General features: G+C 38.8%; 1 protein-coding gene across 7 annotated transcripts in view; it reads right to left on the bottom strand.

Annotated features, from left to right (window-relative positions):
• Window positions 1–23,095, bottom strand: part of HELZ (helicase with zinc finger) — a 155,842-nt gene that overhangs the window by 59,660 nt on the left and 73,087 nt on the right. For 6 of the 7 annotated variants that reach the window (XM_027047953.2, XM_027047955.2, XM_027047954.2 and 3 more), the window contains 7 exons: window positions 19,324–19,503; window positions 18,689–18,793; window positions 12,043–12,221; window positions 9,097–9,215; window positions 7,624–7,769; window positions 6,002–6,149; window positions 1,746–1,929 (listed from right to left, as the gene is read on the bottom strand). In XM_027047953.2, the coding sequence (XP_026903754.1) occupies window positions 1,746–1,929; window positions 6,002–6,149; window positions 7,624–7,769; window positions 9,097–9,215; window positions 12,043–12,221; window positions 18,689–18,793; window positions 19,324–19,503 (1,061 nt within the window). The remainder of the gene's footprint in view (window positions 1–1,745; window positions 1,930–6,001; window positions 6,150–7,623; window positions 7,770–9,096; window positions 9,216–12,042; window positions 12,222–18,688; window positions 18,794–19,323; window positions 19,504–23,095) is intronic. The other variant, XM_027047957.2, reaches the window with a different exon arrangement.

The following is a 23,095-nucleotide window of genomic DNA, read 5'->3' as shown; positions in this document are numbered from 1 at the left end:
CGGGGGCAAAAGGTAGCAGCAACCCAGGCGTCCGGCAACAGACGAATGGATAAACAAAACGTAGTATATACGGACCATGAAACACTATTCAGCCTTAAAAAGGGCGGGAATTCTGACACATGCTCCAACATGGATGAACCCTGAAGACACGACGCTAAATGAGACAGGCCGGTCACAAAAGGCCAAATACCATATGGCCACACTTATAGAAGGTACCTGGTGTAGTCAAATTCATAGACAAAGTGGAATGATGGTTGCCAGGGGCTCGAGGGAGGAGGGAGATCGAATAGGGAGAAGGAAATAGGACAGAATTTCAGTTTTACAAGATGAGAAGAGTTCTGGAGACGACGGCACGGATGCCATTCACAACAATGTGAATGTACTTAATAGCAATGAACTGTGGCATTTTATGTATTTTTAAACTGGAGAGACACTTTCAGAATGAACACATAAAACATGGTTAAAATGGTACATTTTATTGAAATTTAATAAAATATTATTGCTGGAGCCAGCCTTAGTGATGATCTCATCGAAGGTGCCATTCAATACAAGGACCGTTCTTTGAAGCGGGGTCATCTAGCCTCTCACAGACCAAGGCAGACACAGCTGATGCCATAAGGAAGCCCTGTCAAGTCTAGTTTGCACAGCATTTTTTATTATGCTCTTTCTTATAGCGACGCATCTATTCCCTCATTCTGTGACAAATCTCCAAATCTCCGAATACAGATTTAATACCAATCTGTACTCTTCTCTTCTCTGGGCCAAACAACCCTAGTTCTTTCAACCATTTCTGACTCCTAAGTGGCAGTTTTTAGACCATTACCTATCCTAAGTCTCCTCTGGGTGCATCCTAGCTTACTGGTAATACTCCTTCTAAATGCACACCCAAATTCTGTGGGATTTGGACAACACATGGTATAGTGGAGCTATTTTCTCCCTATACTCTAAAAACTGTTATTCCCATGAAACCTAAAACTGTAATTGTACTGACCTTTTCCAGCACTCATCTGATACTATTGCTTCGTATATTTCAAAGCAGAAACTCTACAGCAACTGATTACATGAAGACAATTTAAATGAGCTGCTGGTAACTATTCACTTAGGAAAGTTTACGGATAAAAACAAACTGTGCCTTGGGGCGCCCGGGTGGCTCAGACAGTAAAGCATCCGACTTCAGCTCAGGTCATGACCTTACCACTGGTGAGTTCAAGCCCCACGTCAGGCTGTTCTGACAGTTCAGAGCCTGGGGCCGGCTTCCGATTCTGTGCTTCCCTCTCTCTGTCCCTCTCCTGCTCATCCTCTGTCTCTTTCTCTCAAAAATAAATAAATGTTTACAAAAAAACAAAAAATGGATTTAAAAATGGATGTACACAGAATGTGCTTGATGGGTACACGTTTTCAAAAATCTTTACGAACAAATCAGTCCTCTGCTACAGTATAAAGACAGTAGGTGCCATACGCTCCTGTGACTGTGACGATCACATACAGATATAGAGGGTGGCATTCACACAACTATGGCCACTGGAAATTCCATTTGTTCCTACTTCTTTTATTTGGATATGAAAATGTAATAAACATGTAAATGAGCTTGACCTTTAACTGTCAAATTTGGCATTAGAGAACTCGGTATGAAATAAATACAGTTGCTTGTCCAGAAAAGAGATCTTGGGGATTAAAAATCAAATGTGTACACACTTCGGGATTTAAGCATCTGAATAACTTAATTCATTTCGATTAATCCTTACCTTGAACATTTAGCACCCTTTCTACATTAACATCAGATAATCTCTTTTTCCGAAGTTCAGCACGTATCCTAAACACTTGATCAGCGTACGGAGTCACCACGCCAATACTGCCATCATCCAACTTCCCCCATGCTACCGGCCACTTCCGTCTCAACTCTTCCACACGTTCCACCACTTCGAAGACCTTTAAAGAAACACACAGATGCATCTAAAGCTATGAAGTGTTTGGAGGAAAGAATACAGTAACTGAAACACGTGTATAAAGGATGCCATTTTAGCGAATGTCATTTAAAAACTACCTCTAAACAGGAGTAATGCTTTGCTGATACGAACACAGAAAGAAAAATTTTATGTACATTTCAAACAGTAAAATTCTACAATAATGCACCCAGTGAAAACATGAATATCAGAGACAATGTAATGGATACGTGGCCCTCACCCTTCAGCCTCCATTCTTTTTTTTTTTTTTTTTTTTTTTTTAGGTTTATTTTTTATTTATTTGGCGAGAGAGAAAGAGTGAGGGCACAGAGACAAGGAGAGGGAGAATCTCAAGTAGGCTCCGCACTGTCAGTGCAGAGCCCAACGCGGGGCTCAATCCTATGAACTGTGAGATCATGACCTGAGCTGAAATCAAGAGCTGGACGCTTAACCAACTGAGCCACCCAGGTGCTCTTGGCCTCCAATCTTAAATGGGGACAGGTTCTATTTCCTATGTAAACAGGAGGACAGGGATAGGGCCATGAAACTAGCAACCCGTCTAGGGAATCAGAGAACCAAGTCCCAGTATTTCTCAGTCCATTCACTCCAGGTCAGGTCACTGAAATTAACAGCCAACCAGAAGATTCCTAGAGTCAGCACCACCATTAATTCTCAGCAGTACAAGACCTAGCACTGTCCCCTTCCCCCACTGATACGACTAAGCAAAGCAGCCAACAGCTAACATCAAACCACAGCTGGGACAAAGACAAATCTGGATTGAAGAGACACTTTGACAACTCACTGCCTTCCAGTAGTACAAGTTTGCCCAAGCCATTTCCTTAACCTTGCAATAAAGTAACACCACATTTTACCCAACTGAATTTTCTGGACTCTACTTATTGGATTATTAGTATGATTTTTAGTGTAATTCAATGTATTCTAATACAACAAATTGATCAGACACATTCAATGCTTGGCAAAGTGGGAGATACCATGATTAATAAAACATGTTCCCTGCCTGCTAAGAGATTATTGTATATTTAGAAAACAGACTCTTAAAAAATATCATATACATGTGTGTGTGTGTGTATATGCGTGTGTGCGTGCGCACGCATGTATATGTGTACGTAAATGGTAAGCTCAACAGAGGGTCAGGCAAGACTCTAGGGGCACAGAGAAGAAAGTTTTTCAATTGCCTTTTAAATACATTATTTATTTACTATTTGGCAATAATATCTATTTAAATTTTCAATGTGAAATATGCCAAATAAAATTGGACAGTTTTTACTCAAGAACTTGAGGGTTATCGGCCAGGAGGCAGTCCACACTGCCTCATACAAAGTCAATGAATGCCAGAGATAGAGACTAGAGTCTCCCATTGTGACAACGATTTAATAGCAAGTGCTTCAGATGTGCAGATGGTCCAAGGTTTCTGAAAAGTAAACTAGACTGAAGACCTGGACTAGACTCACTACAAGGAGTAAGAAAGGCGGGCCGGAGTCTACCGCAATAAGGAAAAAGAAAAACCTAGGTTTACCCATTTGGTTAAATACGGGGGTAGATGAAAGCTGCGGAGACACGTCTACCACCCACCGCCAACCCCAAAACACATACACAGAGTTCCTACCGCTGAGCAATACAGAACCATTTCCCCACTTCATCTCTCTGTGAAGGGATGCATAAAACTGCAGTCAAGATACACAGACTTGGAACGGTGATATGAGGAGCTGGGGAAATTTCTATCCCAGACAGACAGCTGTTAAGCTGGTCAAAATTAGCAGACAATCATTCATAGTCTCTGGAGACCGATTAACGAGTTTATAAGAAATTGAGAAGCATTTATTCAACAAAGTCTACAGACACTAAGAGGGAGGCCAGGGCATTCAAGCTAGGGACTGCACCCAGCCCCCCACAGCTCCGTGTCACAGAAAAGGCTGTCTTAGCAGCTGAGGGGCAGTTCCCATCTCCTCTATCGAGCTCCCTGGTGTGAAAAAGTTAGTCTAGGCAGTTTTGGAGCTGGTGACCATCAGATCCCATTTGCCACAGCTCCATGCTGCAGAAGGCCTATACTGAACAGTTAACAGCAGTTGACTTTCTTGTACTGACTTCTAACTATAGACCCATGATCAATTTTTAAAAGGAAAGATGAATTACTATTACATAGTAAGACCCATTTCTGTGTAAATAAAATGAGTAAAGCATGGGACTCAACAGAAGAAAGGGAAATGGAGATCAGAGACCAGAAACCATTCTTCTAATGACCAACAAGCATCTGCCCTCCTCTAGGTTTCCTGAAGTCCAAGACCCTACTCCCTCGTGACAACCAGAACCTAACCCAAGGGTCCCTGGCCTGCTGGCCCTAAATAAAAGTCTTCACCAGGTTTTAGTCTGCTGCCTGATCTGACCATATTACCCACATTCTCTCTGCACCTAAAAAGTCAGAAACTGTAAGAGAACCATACAAGTTACATAGCACCTAATAGCTTAGCAACACTGTCATCGGGGCCTGTGTGATCTCCCTGGAGATCCTGGAGCACATGACTCTGCAATTCAAGTCTGACTTGTTATTATTATTATTTTTTAAGTTTATTCATTTATTTTGAAAGAGAGATTGCGTGCAGGCACACGAGTCAGGGAGGGGCAGAGAGAGGAGGAAAGAGAATCCTAAGCAAGCACCAAGCTCAAGGCAGAGCCTGAGGCAGGGCTCAGTCTCACAACCTCAAGATCACAACCTGAGCCATTATCAGGAGTCAGATGCTTTTGAGGTGCCTGGGTGACTCAATCTGTTGGGTGTCCAACTTTGGCTCAGGTCATGATCTCACAGCTCGTGAGTTCGAGTCCCATGTTAGGCTCTGTGCTAATAGCTCAGAGCCTGGAGCCTGCTTCAGATGCTGTGTCTCCCTCTCTCTCTGCCCTTCCCTGGCTTGTGCTCTGTATCTCTCTCTCTCTCTCTCTCTCTCTCTCTCTCTCTCTCAAAAATAAACAAACATTAAAAAAAAAATTTTTTTTAAGTCAGACGCTTAACTGATTGAGCCACCCAGCCACCCCCAAAATGATAACTCATTTGAGGAGCAAATGGATAGCTCAGTCAGTTGAGCATCTGACTCTTGACTTCAGCTCAAGTAATGATCCCAGAATCGTGGGATCGAGCCCCAAGTCAGGCTTTGCGCTGACAGCACAGAGTCTGTTTTGTTTGGATTCTGTCTCCCTTTCCCTCTGCTCCTCCCATGCTCGTGTGCTCTCTCTCTCTCAAAAATAAAATCTCTCTCTCTCTCTCTTTCTCTCTGCCCTTCTGCCCTGCTTGCACTTACCCTCTTTCTAAAATTAAAAAATAGGGGCGCCTGGGTGGCGCAGTCGGTTAAGCATCCGACTTCAGCTCAGGTCACAATCTCGCGGTCCATGAGTTCGAGCCCCGCGTCAGGCTCTGGGCTAATGGCTCAGAGCCTGGAGCCTGCTTCCGATTCTGTGTCTCCCGCTCTCTCTGCCCCTCCCCCGTTCATGCTCTGTCTCTCTCTGTCCCAAAAATAAATAAACGTTAAAAAAAAAAATTTTTTTTAAAAATTAAAAAATAAAAAAAAAATAACGATGACTCATCTGAGTATGTACTATGAAATATAATCATAGTCTATTTGAGATGGCTAACTAATAATTATATGAAAATAATATTGGCTTTTCTTTTAAACAAAGTCATATATTTTGTATTTTGTCATAAGAAATGTAAATCAAAGGGCGCCTGGCTGGCTCAGTCAGTGGGGTACGTGAGTCTCAATCTTGATCTCTGGGTTGTGAGTTTAAGCCCCACATTGGGTATAGAGATTACTTAAAAATAATATCTTAAAAGAAATGTAAATCAAATGTAATCAAAATGTAAATCAGTTTTTGTTTCCCACAGGGGGTTCATCATGAGCAAATCAATGTTATACAGAAAGAATAAACGTCCCATACTACTTTCATGCAAATAACACACAATAAGATGTCAACCCCAAATCTTAAACACTCAACAAGAACAAACTATGTAATTGAGAAAATGTTAACAATCTGCAGAAGAACTTAGGTACCTCTGCATTATTATAAAAAGCTGTGCTATTTTTTTCTTGTACATCTTCCCCTCGTGCTGTAAAGAAAGTTAGTGGGTAGAAATCCTTGTGTGCTGGTTGCTTTCCACTGGCCATCAGTTTGCCCTCATAGAAGAGCTCAGAGGTGTAACTGCAAAAAAAAAAAAAAAAGACCAAAATAAATACATACATACATACATTCATAGTAATTTATCATCAAAATTAATTCCACCCATAAAAAAAATTATCAGTCAATTCTAATAATTTTGCTTTATGTCCATAATTAATTTAACACTTATGAGGGCAAGATTTTCTCCAAAAGTAACCACAGCAGTAACAACAGGGTAGGCTCCTGGTGTACCATTGCTAAATGAATTGATCTGGCAAGGTATGAAGCCAGAATACAGAAAGAAAAGGAAGAAATGACAATAGTTCAATACTAGATGAAAAGCTTGCTCTATGAGGAAATTGCAAGCTAGTTTATTTTCTTGGTTAATACATATTTTTATTTATATGGTTCATTTACTTACACATACAAACACAAAGACACATAGACCCCGAAACACAGAATTGAAGGACACTCAAGTCTTCAAATGTAAAATGAATACTTTTTCCTGCTGAAGATAGCAAGTATTTGATTTATTACTGACTGAAGAAAATGACTGGCAATAATAAAAAGAGAATCACATTTTAAGACATTGATAAAAGATATATTCAAGTCTAAATTTACTTTTATATCTTATTGTTTTCAGAGAATCCTAAAAATTGTTTTCACTGACTCAAATAATTTTATTAAACTTTAAAACACGAGGTTTTGGGTGGGGTTAATGACTGAAAAGGAACACAAAGGAGCCTTCCAGATATTCTGTTTCTTGATCTGGATGCCGGTTACATGGGTGTGTTCAGTTTGTGACTGTTCACTGAGCTGTCACTTATGATATTTTTGGTTTTATGGATGCATACTACATTTAATAGAAAACCTTTAAAAACTTTATGACTAAGTTTCATGGTTTTTCCTTCCTTCCTTCCTTTTTATAACAGATTCCTTGTATAACATAACCAGACATAAAAGCAAATCAGTATGTCAATATATCTGTTTACTACATGACATAGTTTTACATACGTATTACGTATTTAGTCACAGAAAAATATCATAACTGGTAGAATTTAAAGTTGTAGTTTCCAACTACTCTCTTAAAAACTGAGAACAAACTGAGGGTTGATGGGGGTGGGAAGGAGGGGAGGGTGGGTGATGGGTATCGAGGAGGGCACCTGTTGGAATGAACACTGGGTGTTGTATGGAAACCAATTTGACAATAAATTTCATATTTAAAAAAGAAAGAAAAGAAAAGAAAAGAAAAGAAAAGAAAAGAAAAGAAAAGAAAAGAAAAGAAAAGAAAAATAAATAAATAAAGTTGTAGTTTCCAGGACTGCCCTACTTTGTGAAAAATTGCAGCTGACTTTTGAGGTATTCTGTTACAGAAATAAAATTTAATGTAATTTCCAACACTGGGGACACCATATAACTGTGCTGGGAATAGACTGTCCCTAGTAAGGGTGCCATTTTGAGTTCTCCTCTACCACACCAGAAGAAGGGTGACACAGAAGGGGCAGTTCACACCTACTTGATGATAGCTTCATGGGAGCGGTAATTCTCACACAGGAGGATCCTACACGGAAACTCGGCAGGGTAATGCTCATAGAGTCGATCAAGTAATGACACATGAAGGTTTCTCTCCCTGGCAAACTCGCTGTAAACAAAAGGACTGAGCTGTAACAGACAAACATACAGAGAAAATTTAACTAAATACACAAGTAGTATTTGTATAACCTACTTATAAAAAGTCCATTATGCTGAAACTTCTGATGTACTAAATCTCAATGCTAGAATAAGCAGAATCAAAAATATTTTCTCTGAACAATTTTACTACTGTACAGAACTTGGCTAAAATTTCTAACTGTTCACTTCATTCTATCAACAGTAGCCTATAGTCAACAAAGGGCTCCTCCAACATAATAATAAACAGCTACTACTTCTGGAACTTCAGGGATACAACCCATTGCATCACTGGGGGGAGTCAATGAGTTATTTCACTAAAATTGATCAGCTATTTAAAATGGTGAGCTGAGGGGCGCCTGGGTGGCTCAGTCGGTTAAGTGTCCGACTTTGGCTCAGGTCATGATCTCGTGGTCCGTGAGCTCGAGCCCCGCGTCAGGCTCTGTGCTGACCGCTCAGAGCCTGGAGCCTGTTTCGGATTCTGTGTCTCCCTCTCTCTCTGACCCTCCCCCGTTCATGCTCTGTCTCTCTCTGTCTCAAAAATAAATAAATGTTAAAAAAAAAAAATTTTTTAAATGGTGAGCTGGAAGGATACACAGCCTCTGACTAAAAGATTTTTAATAATTAGTGAAGTAACATTTTTTTATCTCATAAAGTATAAGGTTAGTCACTCTTGATCATCCCTTTGATCGCTAAAGAACAAAATTAAACTACTTTTGGCAAAGAAACAAAACAGAATTTCTTCCTCCACATTCAACTCTTTCCTGGATGTCTTCATGGCTACACCACTATATTGGTTCAATTTCAACTGCGGCAGAAGAGAAAGAACTTCAAACCGCAACTTTGTAAAACAGGTATTAATAGAAAAAGTGTACTTCTCTTTCATATATAGGTATTGAAAATTAGTCACATTCTTTGAGATTGGGACTATTATTTTGAATTAGGTGTACTTTGTTCCCTATGATGGCGGGGAAAAAAAAAATCAACGCTTCATGAAAACAAACGTTAGGGACAAGAATTGGGGAACTGTAGGAAGAATCATTAAAATTTATTTTATAAAGAAAAGAATTCTATTCTATTCTTTTCTATTCTATTCTACTCTATTCTATTCACCCTATAGAAATCTGAACTTTAAATTCAAAACATGAAAATTATAAACACTGATAGACTCCTCCATTCCACTCCAGATCCAAAACAGTGGGATGAAGTACTTAAACTGTAATGGATGGCACAATTTCAAGGGATGTTTTAGAAAACAGAATATTAAACAGGAAATTGTAATCAGAAGTCCCTTCACGACGATGACGCAGAGGGCACGCACCTGCATGTGGTCACCAGCCAAGACAATCCGCGTATTTTTAGCTGCTAACGCTAGAGGCATAATGGTTTCACACTCCATGGCCTGGGCAGCTTCATCTAACAGAATGTGTGTAAAAAACCCTACAAAGTACAGTATAAACACAGTAAAGCAGATTTAAAGCAGCAATAAAGGTAGCAGGAGTTCTGTTCTTTTCTGCTAAGGAAAGACTTCAGTGTGCTGATTTCAGAGTTAGGGGTACTTTTAAGCCAATCCTGAATTTAGAAAATCGTCAATTTAAATCATTATTTAAAGAACAGAGAGGACAGGAAATAACCATTTTACCCAATAATAGATATGAAATGGTATTTGATGCTAAGGGCCCCAAGATTAACAGTTGATGGAGTATATATAAAAAAGATGTTTAAAGTACACGATAGCAGCTTTTCACCAAAAAGAAGGACCAGCAACTAAACACTGATAGTCTTCTATTTATGTGGTGAAACATCGAAACTAAAATAATGGTAGTTTATAAGTAATTCTAGCTTTACCATGCATATTAAACATTAAAATAAAGAAATCATACCTAAAATCTAATATAAGGGAGAAAGTTATAATCTAACCTTTACTGAAACAAAGGGGAGGGGGTAACTGATGGGCAGATTCACTAATTTGATTATTTAGGTTTGTTTCATGTGTTTATATATGTGGCTAGACAGACTGATAAAATTGTTTAGTCTTAAGAGCCTACCCTGGCTGGGGAGGGGGAATCACTAGTGTGCAAAAAGTGAAAGGTCAATGTCAAAAACATATGTTATCTAATGTCCCCCAGATGCAAACCCCACAGTAGGAGACATCCCACGTCTTGACCGCCACCGCCACTCACACTGGGGCACAGGATTCCAGTACAGAAAGGAAGAGAAAGTCCTGTTGCCCCTAAGGACGGAAAGAGGCAAAAATCTCCTCAAGGTCTCAACGTGGAGAAGGAAAATGTTCTGCCCTACTGTCAACACACCGAGGCAGGAAGAAGGGGGTCTTCTTTTTATTAGCATAGCAAAGAAACAAAATGGTTTCTCAACAAAATGACAAGTTATAAAACTCGCTGGGTTAATTAGCTAGCTGCCTGTGAGGAGGGCCCAAGAACCTAACCTCTATTTCTATGTACACCAGCAAGTTCCAAACTATCTTTTTATGCAACTTTCTAACGCAACTTGCTTTTAGGTTGGGAACTTTCTAAATCGTACTGACCGGCAGTAATAGCCACCCATATCATCCACTCATACAAATGGCTATGGTTGTTAGTGTATGTATCAATCACTGTTGTCTATTTCCTGACAGTGGCCTAAACAGGATACAGGGCCCTGTTAAGGAGACGTTGTGCTTTTTTGTCCTACAAAACTAATTACTTGAAAACTACTGTTTTCATTAGATAACGTTTTAATTAAACAGAGGTAGGCTTGAATCAGCAACGGGATAAATCATGAAACTGTTATAGCTATTGCTAAAAGCTAGTAAAGGTAACTTGAATTAATCAAATTAATTGAGCCAGAGCCTTATCTATAGAAGAACCCTCCCTCCACAGGGCTGAATGAAATGAAATCAGGTATAAACACCCAGAACAAAGCACACAGGCAACTTGTAAGTGTTCTTCTACATTCTGGCTCTTCAAAGCCTTTCTTAACTTTCTCACAAAACTCTACTGCCTCGGAGGTTTGGGCATTTCATCTAAGCGGCACACAGGCAGAGTAGAACCATAAAGTAATGAGACTGATTGTTAAATAAACATACCAAAATTTACATTTCAAATAAGTGTTGTTCCATTCAAAGAAGTCAGTTGGGAGGAAATAGAACTCATTCCAATGATGCAGTCACTTTTCAAAACATTTTTGAAACTCTGCTTTTGTAACTGCCCTCACCAGCCAGCTATGAGCTGCGTGCACAAGAAAATAAGTCTCATTACATGAGAGGCACGTCTCTCTCTCTCTTTTTTTTTTACCCCTAATGGTATTGCTCAGTTTGATCACCTACCTTATTTACCAAACATGTCTCAGAAAGATTTTGAAGCTCTTCTAAAATTAAATCTACCCTCAAAAAAAAAAAAGTCTGGCCACCATTCATACACTTTAGATAAACAGAGGTTTATCAAGGGCCTCCAGGTGTCTATACCCTGGGCCAGATGCCAGGAATTCAAGGTGAAGAGAACAGTATCTACTTTCCAGGGACTTGAAGGTTCCTAAGAATCTGTCACTGGCTCTGAAAGCAATTCCAAAAGGAGAGAGCAAAAAAGTGTTGAGCAATGTCGACCATGATAATATGGCAGCAATAAATGAATATCCTTCCAAAGCAAATACCTTAAGGTGGTACCACTTTTTGATGGTTAAGTTCTGCCATATGTATCGGAATTACTTGTCACCTTGTATCTGTACTTCATATAATATTAGCTTGACTTTACAGATTCCTGTACTTCAATATAATCTTAATAGTATGTCTAAAAAAAAAAAAATCTATCATGATTGCTGTCTCTACACTATGAAAGTATTTTACAACAAAAACTTGAGAAAATTGTAAAAAGCACTACTATCCAAATTTGAATTTTTCACATGACTGGAAGTAAGTAAATGCCATCTGATCAGAGAACAAATAAAACAGTAGTCACTCAAAAGTCTAAACTAGGGGTTGACTTTTTTTTTTTTTTCCTTTGTAAAGGGCCAAACAGTATATATTTTAGGTTTTGTTGGCCATACAATCTGTTTCATGTACTCAATTCAGCTGCTGTGGCACAAAGGCACCCATAGGTAATACACAGTTAAACAGGCATGGCTGTGTTCCATCCAATGAAACTTTATTTACAAAAACAGACAACAGGCCAGATTTGGCCCACAGGCTATCGTCTGCCAACCCCTGGTCTAAACTGAATGCAGAGGCCCCACGCATTCAGGGACACCCTATCTGTGTCTTGAGTCAGCATACCAGGTTCAAGGTCCAACTGACAGAGGTACTGGGAAGTATTCAATGTAACAACCACCACTCGGTGTTTAAGAATATCTTCTTTCTGTGGCATCTGAAAGGTGGAATGTGCGCTTGAGATCAAACAGTACTGATGCACAACTGGGTGGACAGTCTTAACCCAGCGATTTCTGAAATATACCCTATAAAAGAAGACAATATTTCCTATTTATATTTATTAACATCTTACCAGCATTATAAAAAAAAAATGACATTATTATGTGAAGACTATGGTATCTGGAAATTCACAAATAAATCCGATAACCATTAACACTCTACTGAATTAAAATTTAACATACAACTGTGACTTTGCCCTACCAAAAAAGGATTCAAGAAGAAAGCATATGCACGATCACAAAATAAGTATTTATTTTTAAGTGTTCAGATTAACCTTACAGCAGAATGATACGCAGTTTCATAAGCACTATAGTTTTTAAAATTTGAAACATTCCCCCTTGGGAGTTACTTTTTTCTAGAATATTCTTATAAAAATATACTTAACTTATATTGCAATTATCTATGCTAACAAAAAACAGTGAGCTGTGCACCTACAGTTATCTGCGTTTCCCATCAGAATATATTCTTACACCTATATGTAAACAGACCTCTATCTAAAGTTCTAAAGGACATTTAAAAATAAATTTAAATTATGGACAACCAGAAAACCTTAAGAAAGATTATCTCGGGGCACCTGGGTGGCTCAGCTCAGGTCATGTCTCAGTTTGTGAGTTTGAGCCCTACGTCGGGCTCTGTGCTGACAGCATGAAGCCTGCTTGGGTTCCTCTCTCCCTCTCTCTCTGCCCCTCCCCCTGCTCCCTCTCTCAAAATAATAAAACATTAAAAAAAAAAGAGTATCTCTTCCATTAATCGCAAAAGAAAAATAATGGGCCTCATGCAACAGACTACTTAAATGGTACAGAAACGACTCATCCATCCATCCATCCACCCACCTCCCACCACCCATCTCTAACCGACTCACATATAACAAAGATCTACCATGCTGGAAGCACAGAGGCAAATCATATGATTTGCAAGCTTTCATAAAAGCTTTGATTTACTGTGATTTTAATGGAAAGCTATCAGAGAGTTCTGACAGGGCAGTCACATAATCTGACTTATGTTGTTAGAGGACCACTCTATTGCTCTATATGGAATATATTGTTTGGGGAGGTAGTTTGTAGGCCAGACAGTGGGGCGCTCATAAACGCTGAACAGCCAGCTTGGAGGGTGGGGGTGGAGCTGGCGTGGAGTGTTTGCTGACTTTTGTGGTATAAAATCTACTACCATGGCCAATTTCAAGCTAGCAACATGATGTCACTGAACATGAACTTGGGAAGGCACGTACATGACTGGCTCTCACAAGCCACTACAAGCGGGCTGCAATACACCACTGACCGGGGCAGAGGCACGGGCAGGGGAGAGAATCAGGGAGACCAGTTAGGAGGTTGTTGCAAGGGTCCGGAAGAGAAAAGAGGGCGGCCTGGCCCACGATGATAACAGTGAAGATGTGAAAATGGCTGGATTCACTATACACTTTGAAGGTAATGCTGACAGGACTTGACTGGTGAACCAGATGTGCAATTTAAAAGACAGTATGATTCTGTGCCTTTGAAACTGGATGAATGACAGTGGTGTTTACAAAGATGGTGAAAGTTGAGGAACAGATTTGAAGTGGGAACTGAGAATTTGGTTTTGGACAAATTCAGTAGCAGACATCCACAGGGGATGTCCAATAAGCAGGGGGATATAGAAGTCTGAAGTTCAGAAGAATATCTGGGACAAGACCTATACAATTGGGATACTATTTCAACCACAGGACTACATGAGATCAGTTGGAGAGGAAGTGTAGCTAAAAAAGAAACTAGTTGGGAGAATTACTGATGGGAAAAGGAGAGGGATACGGCAAAGGAAACTGGCAAGAAGCAGTCAAAGAAGTAGGAAAGAACTCAGGAGAGTGTGGGGTCTGATCACGGGACATAAACGTCCATGTCACTAAATCTTCCGGACACTCTCCAGGCCCATCAAGGTACTTGATGTGTTAGCAGCAGCCAGCTCTGTGCTCGTTCCCTCCCCACAACACTCTCTTCCCTCAGCTTCCATGACTCAACCTTTCCTTGCCTTCCTTCTTCCTCTCCGGGTTAGGGCTCCTCCAGGCTTAGTCTTCACATACTCCTCTTCTTGGCCTCTGTTCTCCCCCTGACGATCTCAGGCCAATGGTTTTGATCACCACCAATAAATACTCCAATAACTCACATTTTCCTCTCTCCAGCCACGACCTCATCTCTGAGCTCCAGGATGCTATCCAACATTTTATTTAACACTTGTCTCCTTTAGGATATTTCAAAGGCAGCTCAAATGTAATATGCACAAATCCTAATCTCAGGATCTTCTAAAAGGTGTTCTTTATGAAACACTTAGAACTGGTTATTGCTTTTAAGCAAAGCAAAGCCCCCCCCCCCCCAAAAAAGGTATTTAATAAATATCCTAAGTATAAATTATAAGAGAAAAGTAAAGAAATATATTTTGGGACGCCTGAGTAGCTCAGTCAGTTGTGCATCTGACTTGATTCTGGATCAGGTCATGATCCCAGGGTCATGGGCTCAAGCCCCACACTGAGCTCCACGCTGAGCATGGAGCCTGCTTAAGATCCTCTCCTCCCACTGCCCCCCTCCCCTGCTCATGTGCTATAAATGAAATATATATATATATATTCATTATATATATATATAAATGAAATATATAAATATTTCTATAAATAAAAAAAAAGAAATGTATTTTAAAAACATTACTCTGGGGGCACCTGGGTAGTTCAGTCAGTTAAGCATCAACTCTTGGTTTTATTTAGCTCAGGTCATCATCTCACAGTTCATGGGTTCAAGCCTCACATCAGGCTCTGCAATGACAGTGCAGAACTTGCTAGAGATTTTCTCTCTCTCCCTCTCTCTCTCTCTCTCTCTCTCTGCCCCTCCCCAACGCACGTGCGTTCTCTCTCTCAAAATAAATAAATAAACTTAAAACAACAACAACACATTACTTGGATAGGAAGGACTATAAACTTGGTAAGAGTAACCAATATCACTTCTAAAATATGTAAAAATGTTCAACAACATATTTTAGGTTTTAATAAAAAAGGTTTAATCAGATCGACAAAGCAGAATTTACTTTTAAATATATGAAAAATCTCATTTTACAAATTATATAAAAAATCATTTACAAATTCTGATTCCATTAATATTAACTAAAATACGTGTTTAAACACATAAATTACTAGAAACTAAACTCCAAAATGTTATTAGTATTTATCTCTGTGTGGTGAGATTATAGATAATTTTTATGTTCTTCCTTATTTTCTAGATTTTCCATACTTTCCATGGTAAAATTGGAAAAATGGTTTTTCAAATTATTCATCAAAACTCATGCCAAGTACCACTTCTCCCTCAAAGAAAAAATAAAAAATTGTTGAAGTTCTAAGTCTCACTACTGACTTTTTTTACAGTTACCTTGGAAAGCCACCTCATGTTGAAGCTAATAAAAAGACAAAGTTTGATCATTAGGCCTGTATTTCCTTAAAAGTACAATATTCTAGTGCTGACTTCAAAACGATTTAAACATTTTCTTGGTACTTTCATTTTGCGCAACAGTTAAGGTGGACACTGTCTATAGGATTATCTAAAACACACCTAACAGGGGCGCCCAGGTGGCTCAGCTGGTTAAGCATATGACTCTTGGTTTCAGCTTAGGTCATGATCTCACGGTTTGTGAGTTCGAGGCCCGCGTCGGGCTCCACACTGACAGTGCAGCACCTGCTTGGGATTCTCTCTCTCTCTCTCTCTCTCTCTCTCTCTCTGCGCCTTGCCTGCTTGCATCCTCTGTCTCTCTCTCTCTCAAAATGACTAAACAAACTTTAAAAAAATACACCCAACATTTTCAAAACTGGAGAATAGTGACAAGTGACATATTCAAGCTCACAGTATGCAATATGACACCAACTAAGTAATTTACAGACTTCTAGAAACAAACCATCCAGGGATCCCACATGAATTATGTGCAGCAGGAGACTGTCTGGTAATACATAATCTTAATTCACTGAAATTTTATTCATGTTTTAAATTCATATGCAATAAACAACCCAGCAAAATGTTATTACTCAAGACACTACAGAATCAGAAAGACCTGATCCCAGAATAAAATCTATTACTTTGAAAATCTATATAAAACAATAAATACCTTCCACTTGCCCAGAAAGCAATAAATATACACTTTCCATAGAGGACCTCGATCTACTAAGTAATCTGGCAGAACCAGACACTGATCAGCAGAACCACACACAGATACTGTGTTTTCCTCTCTCTTCCATCTTAAAGTCTATTAATTCTAATGAAGTAAGAAATAAAAACCAAAACAAAATGTAATCTAAAATGGCTTCTAAAACCTCCATCCCCAAATATCTTAAGCTCAACTCCTGGCACGTAATACTGAATTTTATACATTTCAACCATAAAAGTGTGTTATATTTAAACATACTGACTGAATTAAACGATTTAATGCTTATGACTATTTCCACACTTTATGGCATTTACCAGGGCCCACTCTAGACTACGCGGTGCAGAAGACAAACTCTTACATCATAGAGACAGCACATCTTCCAAGTCACACACAGACACTTGGTGCCCTCTTGTGTTCTTTCCCCTGCATCCTGGGACAATTCAGATAAAGCTAATCTCCCCAGAGCGCTCAGCCATTCTAATGCCCTCTATCCCATCTCCCAAACCTGTCGTGTTTGAGGTCTAGCAGGGCAATTGTAAACTAATCTGAGTTAATGTAGTAACAGATGGCACTAATAAATTTTAATTATTCAATGCATTATCCTCCTAGGAACTACATTTACAAGTTAACACCTTTCCCAAAGAGAAAAACTATGGTAAAAATGTAGGGCCACAAAAAGAAACTTATTACGAAAGTCAAGACTTTTCTTATTTTATCCCATTTACTAAATACAATAATTTGAAATTTATATTTAGATATTTTTCAAGCTTTTTGACTGAACCACTCTTGAGATGTGTGGAGAGGTGAGATTTTCTGCTAGAGGCGAGTTTCTGTTTGTGGACCACTACAACTATACAGACCCTATTGAAACAGAACTTCTTATTCTACAGATTTCAATGTACTATGTGGATTATAACCTCCAAAACATTACTTTACATGAGAAAAGCTAAACACAATGCTAGTCACATGGTGGGGCTCTTCTGCCCCAAATATCAAATGACCTATCCTAGGTCAATCAAGATTCCAGGGGGCTTTCCTCCACTGTTTCTAAGTCAAGTACACCATGATAATTGAGGTTGTCACCATCCCCATATAACACATACATACACAATCATAAACAGACACACACACCAACAATAAAAGCAAACAAAACAAACACCTCCATTAAAGTAAGGACACTCAGAGCAAAACTGCTCTCACTACTGAGTTTTCACTTATGACTAAAAAAGATTCAAATCTGAAACAAAATAGGTACTGATGAACTTATCCACTGATAAATACCACATTTTCATTTTCATTTACAGTGATTATATATAGGTGATGTTTTCTTATTAAATACAACCGGGTTCTACTGGATTATTTCTGCTCTAATTTATCTTCCAGAGTTGAAACAAAGTATGGCATAAAACCCTGTGTTAGCAGGTCACACCACATTTTTCTCTTTTGTTCTTTTTTATGCAATTGTAAAATCATTCAAATGGCTTTGGTTGTGCTTATTAAGAATTAAATAGCATAATCTCAGTTTTCCATGCCTGGACTCAACTAGAAATAAAAAGTTAGTGGATTATGATTCAAAAGTGTGGTTAGAAATTAACTGATAAACAATAATTCTATTCAAACAACACAGGGCATGACATATTAGTTTGTAAAATGGCAAAACTAAACATTAATTCATATAACAATGAAAGCAAATGGTGTAATAAACAACCATTTAATGATTCTTTATTGTTTTCTGAAGAAAAGGATTTTATTCCCCCACAATTTGTGTTTAAGTACATTTTATATCCATATACACTCAAAAGGACCTTTCTATATCAACGTAAACGTTTCTTCTACACTTTGTCTCTTACATGATAGCAAAAAGTTGTAAATACCAGTTAGTTACATTTTGTTACAGAGATCATTTCAGTATTTCATGTGTCTCTAATGGGTAATTCCTATGAAATTACCTGCATGATCACAGTCAAAATCTTATGACCACTGCATGACTACTCTGCCATGCAAACTATGCTAGAATTTTAATTAAATTTGATTTAAACAAATCATATTTATATTATTTCATCATAGTAGCTTTTAGAGGTACACATCAAAATCTGCTCAACATTTTTACATACAAAACTTAAAAAAGGATGTCTTTCTCTTTGCTTAATGTTTACGAAATGAATGGTCGAAAATTTTTAAATTTTTCCTTAATTTTAAATGGCTTCTTCAAAAGGCATAACCTCCAAATGCCAATACACAGTTCAAGATTTTGTATTCTCGAAGTTACTAAAATCTTTACAGACACCTTTTCTTAAGAATAACAAAGTATGATACAGATACATAATAAGCCTTAAAAAAATACCTGAGAGGTCTTGCCTGGGGATTGCCTGCTTCTACATATGGATGTAAATAATCCTTTATGTAGAGATCAGCAGCACTATTAGAATGGGTGCAAATGAGAATCCTGCTGAAATAAACGGTGCAAATAAAAAGAATGATAAAACACAAAGCTATTCAAGCAGTAGAATACCAAACAAAAGCAGCGGCCATCTTAACATTACACATTCCCCTCAGCCTACTCAGTCTTGTCTACATATCATTCAGTGATGTTTTTAGGAAACTGTACTACTCTTTAAGCTGTCGAGGAAACTGGTTCCCCCAAATCATTTTTTAAATCTATCACACGAAATGTTTTTTACATGCCCAACTCGTCTGGCTCTAACATGTATCACAATTCCTTAGCAGTCTTGGAGCTTTGATGGCTACTTAAAAGTTATCATTCTCTACATTGCCAATTTTTAAAATTGTGTATTTTGAAATTGTATATTTTGAAAGAATTCAAATTGTAGTCCTTTGGGGTTTTGGTGTGGGTCTTTTTTTTTTTTTTTTTTCCAAATTTTCCAAGCTGAATTAAAAATTGTCTTAGCTTTGCATTCACAACAAGAACAGAGGTCGTGCCCTCCTAATGAAATCGGAGCACACATAGCACCATCTCACCTCGTCTCCTGCTGCTGGAGTATGTGCTTGACCGCCTGAGCTAGAGTGAACGTTTTGCCTGTCCCATAGGGCCCGATGATGAGGACGGGAGGCAGCTGGATTGAAAGAGGAGTTGTGATGGCCAGAACAGCCTCTTTCTGTTTTGCATTCAGCCGAGGATCCAATTGTTCGTCCCACTGTCTATAGGAAATAAAAATTTATTTTAAACACATGCATCTTTTAATAAACAAAACACAAGAGGATGCTTAATTTTATGGAACCACTAAAAATACTAAAGAAACAGGGGCGCCTGGGTGGCTCAGTCAGTGAAGTGTCCAACTCCAACTCAGGTCATGATCTCACAGTCCGTGAGTTGGGAGCCCCGCATCAGGCTCTGTGGTGACAGATCAGAGCCTGGAGCCTGCTTTGGGGGTGTGTGTGTGTGTGTGTGTGTGTGTGTGTGTCTGTGTGTGTGTGTCCCTCTCTCTGCCCCTCTCCCACACATGCTCTGTCTCTCAAAAACAAACATTAAAAAAACAACAACTTTTTTTTAATACTCAAGAAACAGTGTCTGTAACAACAAATGCTTATTCTATAACTTCTTTTTAGAAAATTACCCAACAGAGTTGGCACAGGCTGTTGATCAAAACTCACTTTAATTACTTTGTCCTATTCCAAGTGCAGAAAGATTCTGATAACTTTAGAAAGCACACAAGTCTAGCTGCTGCCATGTCTATAAATAGTAATGGCAATGGCTCAAAAATGTAATTTCCCTGTTACATAAAGGTATCCGAAAACTTTTCTGGTAATGAAGAAGTATTAGTTTCTTCACATTAGCAAGTAAAATGCAAAAGGGAGATGAACCGAATTTCAAATTCTAGTTCACGGAAAGATTTCTTTAGTGAAGTTTAAAACAAGAGGCAAAGAAAAAACTTCTACGTCCTTGGTTGAGAGATACTCAAATGTCACAAAGTTCCGAATTCAGAAAATAGCAGTTTTTTAAAAAAAGATATCAAAAGCCAAACAATACGAATTGTTTTCTAATATTTTCCCACATAATATACATATGTCCTACTTTGCAGGGTAGAGAACACCTGTCATGGTAGCACAAATGGCTGCTGTAATGAGATCTATCTTATGAGCGTCCCTTCCACGACTTGGCTAAGTTTCGAAGATTTAAATGGACAGCAGATGCTGAAAGGGATCAAACCAAGTAGAGAATCAACAGCATTCTTTCTCACAACTACAATTAAAATACTAAATATTGCAACAACTATGGTAAAAATGCTAGGGATGTGAACCAAAATAGGACGGGCATGTAAAGAGACTCTTAGAAAATTTACAATCAAAGTGCCTACAAAATAATCCTGCAATAGGAGACCATGGTTTAGAGGAAAATTCCTTCTCTCAGAGGCTATACTCCACTTCTATCAGAACCGAGTTATTCACGGAAAATCTTAATACTTTCAGTTTTAAAAAATTGTAACTGATGCTCCATTCAAACAGATAATTTCAAACAAATGAAGGTCTCCTAGGAAATGTAAAACCTTAGGAAATAAACGTTGACTATATAAACACATCACTACTTACTTTTCCGGAATTTAAAATTTTTAAGTAAGAACAAAAGAACTCTGACCAGTGGCACTAGTTTTCCTGGCAACTGTCCACTAAAGCTCAAGCTTTTTACTCCAAAGACTCTCTCATCATTAAACAGCTTAGTGACTCATAATTCTGCCAGAACATAGCAGTGTTCCATTTTCCGTAAAGAGGAAATTACTTTTGGTGATCACTAAGCCCAGATCCAATCTAGAGAGAGAACTGTGCAATGGTTACCCCAAACCATCCATGGCATCCCCTCTGCCTTCCTCTACTGCTGAGCCTAGACAGCTAGGACACTCCATTCCTCAGCCTCCTCTGCTAAATATCCAATTCTGCCCAATGAGCTATAGGAAGAGGTACCTCAGAAGGGCTTCTGTACTCAATAGAACACAAACAAAGCCTCACCAGAAGAAAGCCCTTCTTGCTCCTCTGCCTTCCTCCTTCACCTGGCTGGAATGAGCTCGTGGTAAGTAAAACTGCAGCTGCCATCTCATAATCAAGAGGTAATGGACATCAAGAAGGAAACCAACATGCTCTATGGTGCAGAGGAGGTGAGACCTGGGTCCCTGACGGTACTGCAGAGTCCTTGCAAGTCCTAGACCACCTACCTCTGGGCCTCTATCTCTACTTGTTTAAGCCACGGTTAGTTCAGTAAGCTGTTACTTGCATTCATACCTGACCCCAATGGCTCCGTTATCTATACAGGGAAATAATGACATGTGCATCAGATGGTCATTCTAAGATCAAATGAGAATACGTGCAAGCTGTTTAGGGAAATAACTGAGCAATGAGTGCTCAATTAACGTTAGCTTCTACTACTACGTTTACTGAGAGATGTTACTTGGCTAATACACACTTTCAAAAACAAACAAAAATTTTAAAAACACCCTCCAGTTCTTCATATTTGATGACTTCAATGACCTTATAAATGAGACAAACAGTAGGTTAAATAAAAAAGTATAAATCTAAGGGATTAATGACAGATTTATGGGTACAGTTCTCAAATACAATTCCTCTGTATTTTATTTATATAGCCCATTCTACTCATCAACTGCTTTAGTGTAAACAAATGCTTCGTGTCAGATAAGAAACCATCAATGTCAGTCCCTTCTACAGTTTCTGGTCATGAATGAAGAAGGTCCATGAGTCCAACAAGTTGTCTTTATTACACCACCTGCTCAATAAAGGGAAGAGGACTTACAATACACGTGCCAATTATCTCTGATTTTCACAGTTTAAAGGAAGACAGTCTGATCAAGTTTATTCTGAATAAAAAATATTTAATCCCTGAACCAAATTAATCCAATGTCCTTTTCCCCCTGGTCTAATGCATTGTTACATTTACTTCAGAGACCACATGCTCAAGAATAATTTCTCAACTTCATTTATCTATATTCCACCTTATCCCAGAAAAGATTTTAAATGGCTAATGGCTTCTGGGTATGTTCCTACCCTCAGTTACCGTTTAGTTACTATTTAAATTACAGTGGTATGGGGGCAGGGGGGGTCGCCTGGGTGGCTCAGTCGGTTAAACGTCTAACTCTTGATCTCGACTCAGGTCATGATCTCAGGGTTGTGGGATCCAGCCCTGCATCAGGCTCCATGCTAAGCATGGAGCCTGCTGAAGATTCATATTCTCTGTCTCTCTCTCTCTCTCTCTCTCTCTCTCTCTCTCTCTCTCTCTCCCCCCCCCCCCCCACCCCACTTGTGCGATGTATCTCTATCCTCTATCTCTCCCCCTAAAAGTTAAAAAAAAAAAAAAAAAGTCTAGAGAGCAAGTTTTGTGTTATGTAACTTTTACAATTTTTTTTTAATTTGTAAGAAATTAAGCATAGGGCCAATTAAACAAACTTCAAGGCGATTCAATCCAGCTAGAACATGGGGGTTTAGAGGGAGAAAGGAGGTGTCAAGTAGAAAAAATAAAAGAAATCTGAAGCTACTGTTGGAAAACCCTGCCAATGGAACCACATAAAGGGTTGGTGTTCAGCTGCTCAAACTATCAACATAACAAGGAGATGCCTTCAGAGATTTGTAAGCAGTGAAACGAAATGATTATTTTAGCAAACTAACTGGAAGAAACGTGTGGGCTGGACCAGAGAGAACGGAAACACAGCCAGCAGGACAGAAGACCGACTAGAAGCCTACTGACATAGTCCAGCTCTAAATTATACACTGACTGTAAGAATGGATGGAG

The sequence above is a fragment of the Acinonyx jubatus genome, chromosome E1 (assembly GCF_027475565.1).
Source record: "Acinonyx jubatus isolate Ajub_Pintada_27869175 chromosome E1, VMU_Ajub_asm_v1.0, whole genome shotgun sequence".
Classification (NCBI taxonomy): domain Eukaryota; kingdom Metazoa; phylum Chordata; class Mammalia; order Carnivora; family Felidae; genus Acinonyx; species Acinonyx jubatus.
The sequence above is the reverse complement of the archived record's forward strand: the minus strand, read 5'-3'. Positions and strand labels throughout refer to the sequence as shown.